Source organism: Lissotriton helveticus, chromosome 6, assembly GCF_964261635.1.
Source record: "Lissotriton helveticus chromosome 6, aLisHel1.1, whole genome shotgun sequence".
Classification (NCBI taxonomy): Eukaryota; Metazoa; Chordata; class Amphibia; order Caudata; family Salamandridae; genus Lissotriton; species Lissotriton helveticus.
This window is the reverse complement of record NC_136067.1, coordinates 256024360-256035623: the sequence shown is the minus strand read 5'-3', so window position 1 is coordinate 256035623 and position 11264 is coordinate 256024360. Positions and strand designations below refer to the sequence as shown.

The window sequence follows — 11264 nt, the reverse complement described above, 5'->3', positions numbered from 1 at the left end:
TCCTAGTCGCCTCTGCTTACAACTGTTCTGCACAGTAACTTATCTCATTGAGTAGGTATTAGTTACATCAGAGTATTAGCTGCCCTTAAAGGGCATCACTGCTTGAGGAAATTTACCGTAATTCTCACCTGGCTGCCTTTCCAAAAAGACTGGCCCGGCCCCATGGCCCCCCACCAAGCAAGCGTTGGCCTCGCCACCAACCTTCGCGTCAACCTTTGCCCTTCCAATACAAAGCCAACAATACGGTAATTGTCTTCAGAAACCTAATCCCTTAATGCCTGAGCACAGAGGAGTTATCGTCAACGTCATCAGCTGTCCCCGTGCACGCCAGGAGAGCTCTGTGGGCCTGTTTTGTTTGTTTGTTTGTTTTCATTTCTGTGGCAGCCCTATTAGATGCCAGAGGCAATAATTAATGTCAGTGTGGGGCAGAGAGCGCCACAGGCAACCCTCAACATGACATGCAAAGGAGGGAGCTCCAGAGAGCGGTGAAAGCGAATGCGCGGAAACAATAAAAAATATGGTAGGTTGGAACCAAACTTTTTAGAAAATAATATTAAGTATGCGTCAGGGTGGGGAAGGGGGACAGGTGATAGCAAAATATTATTATTTGTGCAATGCACTGATTGCACATCCTTGTAATGAATAGAACTGGAGATCTCACCTGCACTGTAAATTAATCTGATTATAAATTAATAATGTCGAGAGTCGCAATCAGTGTTTGAACAATGCACAATTTTTTTAATAAGACAATTCCTATATATTTTACATCGGTGTAACTCCAATTCCCCATGGGTGTTGGAGTGCTAAGGAGAAAATTACAATTGGTTCTATTCCTAGGTACATCTTTGAATAGATTGTTGGTGTTTAATGGCGGCTATTTACTTCAGTTTACACGTGTAGGTCTCATACTCCAGTCTGACTGTTACTAATTCTGTAAAGCATACAGAGTGGGTTTTGGCGGCAGGATCTATTTAACCTCACTTCTTACTACTGACTGTTTTGTGTATCAGTCCGCCCTCTAGGAAGTGCTTTATATTGAATACACGGGAATCTATTTTGCATGTGAAAAGTACACGAAATCATAACATTTTTGTCAGTTCTTTATCTCGTATGTGCTTTCTGTCCAGAAAGCAATATTGTTTTGCTATTTTTCTCCCCAGCTTTGGCAAATACAGTAGGTGTGACTTTCACGTGCAAAATAGCATTTGTTCATGCATGTGTTTACACGAGTTAGCAGTGTAAAACCCGGCCCCTTGGCTTTCCTATAGCTTCTTATGTAGTGTAAGTAGTGTCTTGGTTCTGCATTCCGTGAAGAACCACTCATTTTTTTTTTTACTTTATTTTTTCAGTTTACACATCATAAACAATAACACACACCTGGCATCTATTCAGTGTATGTACGCAGATCTATGACCTCATTAGCGGCACTTAGGACCACAGACGGCAACAGGGAGGGAACGGACACATGTGGAGAACCACTCTTAAAAACCATTTGTGATTGGTCAACTTGACTTTCGATTCACGAGGAGAGGGAGTGTATGAGCAGAACTGTGTCACTCGATTAATGACTTAATCACTGTGCAGTTCCAGTCGAAGTAACATAGCTGCCAACAGGGACTTGTGTAAGGACTGGTACAATAGCCAGATCCAGGCCTTTTTTACCATGGGCACTTTGCATCCTGCCCCTTGTAAAGACAAACTACAAGTACAAGCATGAAATTTACTTGACTAAATGTCAGGACTGGAAAAACAGACGGTGACACTCATGAGTAGACCTGGGCATGAAATTCCACTCCGCTTGCTGAGGTTCCGGAGTTTTTCCCACCTTGCGCTCCACGTAGAGCGTAACGTTCCGAGAAACACAGTGGGTCGCTACCGCTCAGTTTCAGAAACCATTCGCTCGTGCTAAGGAAGCTGACGCTTGAGTAGAACATCCACTCGAGAGGCAGAAAGAAGCAGCACCCTCTTGCGCTGAAGGTGGTGCTGTGCGTGCTGATTTTACAGCACGGGATAAACACCGGGCGCTAAAAATCAGCGTAGCATATCACACTTTGCCGCTTGCAAAACTCTGCGTAGCGCAGCAGAGTTTTTTTTATCTCTTCGCAGAGTTCCACATAGCAAAACTTCGCAAACTCTGCCCAGGCCTACTCATGAGTGGCTGGGTGGAAGCTATGAATGCAGGGAACTGTTGGAGCAAGCACGGGAAACACAGTAGGTTCCACAATATGTGGAAAAATAATTTTTTACAAGAATAAAAAAAGTTTCATACGTGATTTAGGGTATTAGGATTGCATTGCTGAATTTAATATTATTTTGATTTTATAGCTGCCAAATGCCGCCTATATCATGTGTGACAACTTCAATCCAGCCTGGCTTTTTAGCCAATAGCACATTGCCTGCTGAGATTTGTAAGCCCAGTCTTACATTGAATGTAAAACATCAAAACCTAGAATGGTATGTGTTGCTTCATTTAAAGCGATGACTCAGTGACATGGTCATACATAATATGTCCTAACTCTACATCACATAAAAAAAGTTAAGTAGAAATAAATAAAGGCAGTCATGCAGATTTTGCTTTCTCCTACTCACTGTAATTGGATGAACTCCCCACAAGTCTGGACTAAGGTCTTCTAAACACTTAATTTAGGTTTTCTTTGTATACTATTGGTGAAAACACTGCATACACTATTCCTGATAATGCTATATTGAAAAATGTCAATGTTAGCATCTTCTACCACTTCAAACACCCTTCGCTGCCAAGTTTCCCAGTTCTATGCATCCTGCATTACTTCAGTACTGGTTTTTACTTTGAATTCTGAGAATTGTAGTCCCCTTTTATACTGGAATAAGCAAAACGTACATGTCCCAGAATTTACATTAAAAACCTGGACAGGAGGAGTATATCACCCCTGGTCCTGGGAAACTTGGCAGGGCTGCCACCACCAGGCAGATCAGAAAACATTTCTAACTGGAGCCCACTACCACTCCCCCTGCTGCTGACGCGAAGATGTGGCCTAGCCCCTCCCCAGACTTACAGACTAGAAGTGAAAAATAAAATGACAATAAAATAGTTTTATTGACATTTTATTTTTCTTCTGTGTGCTGGCATGGAGGAGCCCCCCTGTGTTGTGTTGTAGTTCAGGTATTGAGTTCTGTTATGTTGTGATATGCCCTACTATGTTTTAATTGTGTTTTTATATTACTTTGTGTATGTTTTTTTGTTATGTTCAGTTGTTTGCTTTTAGTATGTCAACAAATGGTGCCATATTTCCAGTCAAGAGCAGCACATGCCAACTCATGAAACTCAGTGACAAACAACCATGTACCACCATCTACAGAGGTAAAATAGACCTGCTGCAGCTCTTCAACTACTTAAAACACCAGCCAGCCTGCAACTGTTTCAGGAACTGAGTCTGAAGTTAATGCTCCCTCCCAGTTCTCACTTTATGTGATAAAGCCTCAATTCTCTCACATACAGGGCACAACAATACATTTGTTGCAGAGACTCTGTGTCACCTGCTGCCATACTCGTTCTAATTCTGGAAGAATAGCAGGTTACATGCAGCAGATTTGCAGCAGGACTACACTCAGTCACGTTGCAAATCTGCAGCAAGTAACCTGCAAAGACCAAAGTTTTATTCATTTTAGGTTTTACCGTCATCTTTTGTCCTCAAATTTGACAACAAAATCAGTGCAACTGAGTCTTGTAGTAACGATTAGCATTTAGCATTTCTGCAGCACTTACTAACACAAAGAATTCAGTTTAAGTTTTATGCTAAATAAATGAGTGGGATTGGAATAGAGAGCAAAACACCTTTTACATCTCAAGTTACCTTTTGACAAACTTATAAAACAACAGAAAGAGTGGGACTTGGGTTTCCTTGATGGGCTGCTGAGCCTGTATGCCAGGTAGGGGTGTGTCCATCCGTGCTGCTTTTCATTCTGACACCTGCTTCAGGTCAGGACGTCGCACAGATAAAAGGAATCCTTTCACTGAGAGATTTGGAGCTGGGAGTGCTGGAGAGGGAAAGAGACTCCAATATCTGCAACCACTGCAAACAGCATCTCTGCACTGCCACAGTGTGTCCCAGTTTGTGTAAACTACACCAGAGCACAGTTGAGACAATTCACATAAATTGCGGCAAACTATGAAGTATGACCTGGCAGGTACACCCTAAAAGTATTACCATATTTCATTAATACCTCTTGAGAACCCGTAGATTTTTCGCCAATTTATATGGAGAATGTGCCAATTGGCATTTAGTTTTGTTTTTCTTTGTCAGTGTTCTTGGAAGAGATTCGCTACCCTTTTCCCTTGCCAGCCCACTGTGGAGGAAGTAGGGCTGTCTTGGCATCACGGAGTAGGTGTTGCTGATACACCCCTTTCAAACTGCTTCTAGATGGTCCCAGTTTGAGTTCGGTCAGGGAAAAGAACCATAGAGATGTAGAGTGACTTTCCCAAGGTCACACAAATTGGTTGAGTGCAAAAGTCTAGATTCCAAATGTCTCCTGATTCTGAAATTCGAAATGTAGTCACTCTTATAAAGTGAAGGATAAACACACAGAGCATTAATAGGTTGTGTGATCACAAAGGAAATAATACACCGTGTTCAGCCTGCAGTGCCTTTCAGGTCAAGTCAAGTTTATTTACACTCTTGTCCAATCCAGTGGTATTTTGTGAACCTAGAATTTAAGTTATAATATGTAAAATATACTTTATCAGAGGAAAGGCAGCATAGCAATTACAAATTGGACTTCGGCTCCTAAACTCTAGCTTATGTTTTTTAGAACTGAAACAGCAGTGTACTGTTGACACTCATAAAAGTCTGTTGACCATATATACTGAAACTAAATAAGGTCTAAACTGAACATTTTCATACGAAATTAGAATGTGTTCACCTAACTGAGAAGCTTTTGCAGAAAACATTGAGAGACTCTGAGATTGTTCAAATAGTCAAGGCCTCTTGGTGTAAATGGCACTTTAAGCCTTTCTGCACATTTACAGGAAGCAAATATTATCACCCCGTTTTCACACCACACTTGTGTCCACATACAAATTGCATTGAGAATTGAATTATGAGCTTGCTGGTGCTGGGTCTCAAACCAGTGACCTTCTGCTCTTATGACAGAAGGTTTTACCCGCCATGCTATATGGTCTCACCAAGCATTCACAATATGTAACCTTGTAAGCTTGCAAGTTAGAGCTAAAGGGAAGCGAAAGAATGCATTCTGCATTGGCCTTCACAGGTACATCAGGAAATATTAAAAACCAGGCCTTATTACACATTGGATGCCCTTACCCTCGTTGTACCATTGTGCACCTTTAAATAGGCACGCCGTGCGCAAACAGGGAAACTGCACCCTATCACAGTGAATGCACTGACCTCACGGTAGCCGTGAACTCATCCTACCAAAGGGACAGCGCATTCAAGTGAATTACGGAACAGCTGTCTCAAAGCCGTCTCTGTTTCACAGTACAGGCGCCAACCTATCTGCACTCTGAGAAAGGATTAGAGATCCCTTTGCAGGCGGGTGCAGTGAGTGACTGCACCCACCTGCAAGGCGATGTGGTGGGAGGGTCCACTGACAGCGTGACACCTTTTCGTGACACACTTTCAGTGCACCTCCTGAGAGCTTCTATGCCTTTGATGCCTGCATCTATAAAATGGCACGGGCGCAGAGGCAAAGAGATTCCCTCATTTGCATGGTGCCACACCCCTATAAAAATGTGAGGATGCCCTCTTGAGATAGCGCTTGCACTACATGTGAGGATGCCCTCTTGAGATAGCGCTTGCACTACATGTGAGGATGCCCTCTTGAGATAGCGCTTGCACTACATGTGAGGATGCCCTCTTGGGATAGCGCTTGCACTACATGTGCAACAGCGTTATCAATATTACAGGAGGGGTCGCACAAGCATCTGCAGCCCTTTCCGTAATACCAAAGTGCCCCAAGGGCGCACTAAATGGACGCCCTCGTTTCTGTAATACGGTCCCAGTTGTATTACTTTGACCGATGTGCAAAGTCGTAGGTTCATGCATCTGTCAGTGAAAACTCATGAGACTCAGGTAAGCAGCAACAAGGAACCGTTAGTGAAACTGAAAATGCACTGATCCCTTGTCAGAAAGAGAACACGGCATAAACTGTATCCCCAACCCTGTGCCATCCTTACTCAATACCTGATCTGTGTGCAGAAGAAAGAAAATGAATTTGGTGCACAGCACACAGGCAGGATAGGACTTCAGTGGGTAGGTCTAGGGTGACTACTCCACCCCATGCCATCCCTGTCACTGCCCAGAGTATTGAGTCTTTCACGATAAATCATTTCCGTCAGGTGCATTAGTCTAATTCGTTGAATGGAAGCACACCAAAGCTACAGCACCCAGAATTCATGAGATTGTCACTTGAAAACTCAGGACTGGGAACATCACCTGCAGCAACACAGAGCTTGGCACCCCTTGTTAAAGCAGGCCTAGTTGAATATCCAGGTGCCCACACATGTCTCCTGTGCCCCAGTACCTGAAGCATAACAGGAGCCCAGGAGACTGCTGAGTAGGGAGTAGGACTCCTGCAGAATGTAGAAGAGAGGCAAAGATCCTCCAGCTCAGCAGAAGAGTATGCCACCCCATTCCCCATGAACTAAGCTCCACCAGACCCACATCTCGCCATCGCCAAGCTGAGCGAAAAAATGGCTGGCAAACACTCAACAAATGAAGGAGCAATAGAAGGAGCCTTGGGGAGGTAAAGAGGACTGTTAGGGCCACTTCAACTAAATAAACCCACACAGAGTGACTGACCAGAAACACCTGTGCTGGTTAGGGCACAACCACAAGGGCAGTACATGGCAGGGTAGTAAGTCTAAATAGCACAACAGGTGCAGTAGCACCAGGACACAGGGGCAGGAGGGGCTCACCAGACTTCAATTATAGCTGCATTTTACTAGCAAACAAGAGGACGGCATTCTTTAAGGGAATCAGGTGGCAGGCTATGTACAGGGTGGGAATATAAAACAAAAAGAAAATCTCTTACCAACAGGGAAGGTAGATATCCAGTGTTGTGAGACAGAAAATCACGAGTATGGTAGCTTTATGACTCCCAGAGAGAAGGTGCAGTCTAAGTTAGGGACTGAGCATCAGTATTTGTTTTTAGGTCTATTTCAGGGGTAAGGTTGTTAAATCCAATCTTTGCAATTGACAAAACTTGATGTAAGGACTGGAACGAAGAAGATGGACAAGGAGGAAATGAATACATTACTGTTAGCTTCAGAGTTTTTTGTTGTCTGTATATATTTCTGGTGGAATGGTAGCCTACAAGCCATTAGACCTTGCAACAGAAACTTTGCCATGAAATTAAACAATAATAAAAGACTATCTTACGGCAACTCGCTGGATTGCTGTTAGGGCTGCAACCTGTAGACTATTGAGTCCATCAAGACTCTAATCAGTTTATTACAATAGTTTATTAGGCTTCATTAAATCTTAAAACATCACTTTCAAAGCATACACATCTCACTCTCAGTCCCTTATCCTTCCTTCGGCAATTCCATGATTATTATAGAACTCAGATGCATAGTTCTTAGAGCAGAAGTATGGAGTCCATGAGTCTAATGAACCACGTGTGCCCCATTGGAATTGGAAGATCCACTGGAACCCTGCGGATCCTGTGACATCTTCCTGGAGACATTTGTTGCTGAACTCTCCAGGTGAGATTGCGTGGAGAAATGAGAAATTATCAGGGGAATAGGACCCTGAATCACCGATTCCCTTGGTAATTCCTTATTTCTGAGGGGACCTTCGCGGTCCTACACGTAATCCCTGGTAACTCTGTTCCCCAGAGTTACCGCCACTTATGATGAGAGGTGTTACCCGGCCACACAATTGTCCTGCCTAATGTATCCTTTATTGGAGCATGCTGTGCAAGCGTACTCATTATTAATGTTATATAACATTCTCAAAACTATGTTTTTACAGGTGAAGCACCTCTCTGCATAGAATGGAGCAACAGGCGAAATGCAGAGCCAAATCCCCAATGGTGATGGTTGATGCTCATTTTCTGAATCAAAAAGAAGAAGAAGAGCTCTGCGATAAACTCGATGGCATCCACTACCAGCATTATTGTACAATGTCAACACTAAGGAAAGAGACTAACCAGACCGAGATGCAGTGCAGGAAACTTCTCGCCCAGCGGAAGACTATCCAAAGAACCACGCTCGACCATGTCATGAGTGAAATCCGTTGCTTGAAGGTTGAAAGGCCTAGTAGCATCAGACAGAGGCACAACACTCTACTTAAGCCCGGAGCATTCGCAAGACCGAGCAGTGCATCTCCTAGACTTGGCCAATCAAGAGTAGCTCATGCCTCTTCTTGCCAACTGGCCAGTGATGGAGTGGGCAATAGCTTAATCTCAGATCAGATACCCTTCTTGAGAAGAGCTGTTTCTGATGATGAGTGGTCAAAATACAAACTCAGACCAGCCACTAGCAAGACTCATGAAGCCTCCAGCTGTGCGCCATCAAGAAAACCAAGGGCAGTATCTTCTCGCCTGAGGAAAATGGACAGCACCACGGACACAATGACCTACAGGAAGCTTGAGGGCCTCGCAAAAATTGAAAACATTTCCCTGAAGGAAGCTGAACGCACAAGGCAGGATAAGATCATGGAAAAGGAGAAAATAAGCCAGATGCTGGATGATGCACTGCAACAGAAAATTAACCACTTCCTTGAGAAGTTTGAGGATAAACGACTGCACTCTCTCACTGCATCTCTATAGCGGTGCAACATGTTAGACATACCATTCACTTATTCACTTGTACTTTTTTGGGGAATCGAGGAGTTCTGTGCTATGAAACCCAATTCTGATTTCTTGATAAGCTCACCGACACTAGCTGCACTATGTTTAAGGCAGAAATTGCCAATCTACTTTCTTGGCTGTCAAAGCTGCCACCTATAGAGGTTTTTCAAAAAAGGATTAAAAAACCCTTTACCAACCAAACCGTAAAGAACTTACGGTTTGGTTGGTTTTGGCACCCACATCTCTGACAGACTTTCTATCATCCTGGTTGCTCACAGTGTCCCTTTTATTTACCCTCTTCTACACTGCACAATGTTTGGTTCAGTTTCAGGGTCAGGACTTTCAGATCTCTGCAATGAATACATTTGTATCCAAATCCCTGGTGGTCCCATATTTACTTCCTGAGATTTAAGTTCAAGCTTGCTAATTGCGCTTGCTAATTATGGAAGCAATGGTAAGGCCCATTCGTACAATACTTACATCTTTCCAGAGGCCTCACACCAAGCAATTATAACTGGCTACATCACCACTGTATTTGTTTTACCCAAATCGGTCATTTAACTTCTGTAATTACATTTGCACTATATTTTACCGAACTAATAATTGTATTTATTTTAATATTGGTTTATAATAACCTTGGAAACTTTCATACATTGATCAATCACAACAATAAACAGCATAATTCAATAAAAAGTATGACACATGCACATTTGATAATCTATAATTATGTCTGAGGATTTTTAATTAAAACTTTTTTATTGTATGATTGAATCGTGTTTTGAGTAGTGGACAACAACTTCATTAAGAGTGAAATTAAATTCAAAACGTTTATAAAACAGAGTCCGATTTAGAGTTTGGCGAACAGATTATGTGTCATCACCATGGCACAGTACTTTACTCCTGCAATGGTGGGGGTACTCCGCCTGCCAGAGTTAGAGATAGCTGGCAGCCCAGTGGACATCTCTTGTAATTCCAGGAGATGCCGTCATGGCGGTTCCTGAAAATGCACTGAAAGTTTGACAGATTGCTCCTTCAATATGACTGAACTGTGCATCAAACTTTCAATTTTATTTATTTTCAAAAACAAAATCCCAAAGTGGGACTTTGTTTTAAAAATAAGAGAAACAATGACCCCCCTCTCCATGGCAGTTGTCTTACATGGACTGGGGGTCATTTTGCAGTTTTCACTGGCCCTCACAGCCAGGTTTTACCTGGTGTTAACTGACAGTGAAAATGTGCCATTTGTCCACTCACTTTAAATAGGATGGGCAAAAAAATTGCAAAACCTCCTACAGCCATTACTTTGTTGGGCTGTCAGCGCTGTATGTCGGTGGTTAAGACGGGGGAAAAAACGAGAAGAAATACAACTGGGAAAGCGTACAATTTTTATGCGTTCCCAGGGTTACAATTCTTAGAATCAGTGGGAATGCACCAAAAAGCTTAAGTCAAAGCGTGGGAACCCTTATTCTCCTCCCATGTATTGCCTTCCCGAAGACAGTGACTTGTATTGCCTTGTGTTTACCAAGCCAAGCAGGGCCACGCAAGGTGGTTTTGCGTGGCTTGGTAAATCTGAATTAGGCCCTTGCGTTGCCTTGCATCACCTTGTGTGATGCAATGGTAACTCCAGGGCTTAATCAATCTGGTCCTCGATGTACTAAGCCTCGACCACCAGACTTTACATGTTTTTTCCCAGAACTGACCACATCTTTATCATGTTCAAATCAGCCCTTTGAAGCTTAGGACTCCTGAGTACAGTATAAGGCTGATTCATAAAAGCATTTATGAAGACCGAAAGCAGTAACACAGGAGTACCTTTTATGTGGTCTTTCACACCTATTGAATAGGTCCTGATAGGTCCAACTCCCTGTTAGCAAAAGTATCATAAAAGTGCAAAGAGGGCACAGTCCTTTTTAGGTCAAGCCTACAGCAGCGCATGCGCTGTTGCACGACATTTTGTAAGGGGCTTTTCAAAGTCCTACCCACAAGCTTTTCCTGGCCTAAAGCTTGTGGGCATGTGCGCGTGAACGCGCGCAGCCGCCATCTGTGTCTCCGTCACAGGTAATTAAGTGCATCTCAATCGCGATCACTTTAACTTTCGGCGCCCGCGCGGCCAATGGGAGTATCTGACTGAAGAAACAGAACTGGCAGAGTCACCCTCATGACATCTGGTCAGAGGTTAGATAAACAAGCAGGGTCTTTTAATAGAGGAGCTCACTGCTCCCCTCTGCCAACAAACTCGAGTCAGCAACATCTAAACCACAATGTGCTGTATCTGGGTTTTGATCTTTTCAAGGCGCTACATTGGAAGTCTCTTTTGATGGAAATCCGCTCATTCTCTTTCTCAAACGATTAAAAACGTTTTTAAGGAACAACGCATCCAAAAGCAAATGTCTTAACTCTTCTTGCCTCAACCTACAACTGTATTTCTGTACATACGTCTGTATTATAATGTATTTACTATTGTGTAAAGTGTT

At 43.1% G+C, this 11264-nt stretch overlaps 1 protein-coding gene across 1 annotated transcript; it reads left to right on the top strand.

The window, feature by feature from the left end:
- Positions 1-7992: 7992 nt before the first annotated feature.
- On the top strand, positions 7993-8781 carry LOC144761323 (uncharacterized). The gene has a single exon (XM_078646764.1). The coding sequence runs from the start codon at positions 7993-7995 to the stop codon at positions 8767-8769; it is 777 nt and encodes a 258-aa protein (XP_078502890.1). The 3' UTR covers positions 8770-8781.
- The last annotated feature ends 2483 nt before the right edge of the window (positions 8782-11264 follow it).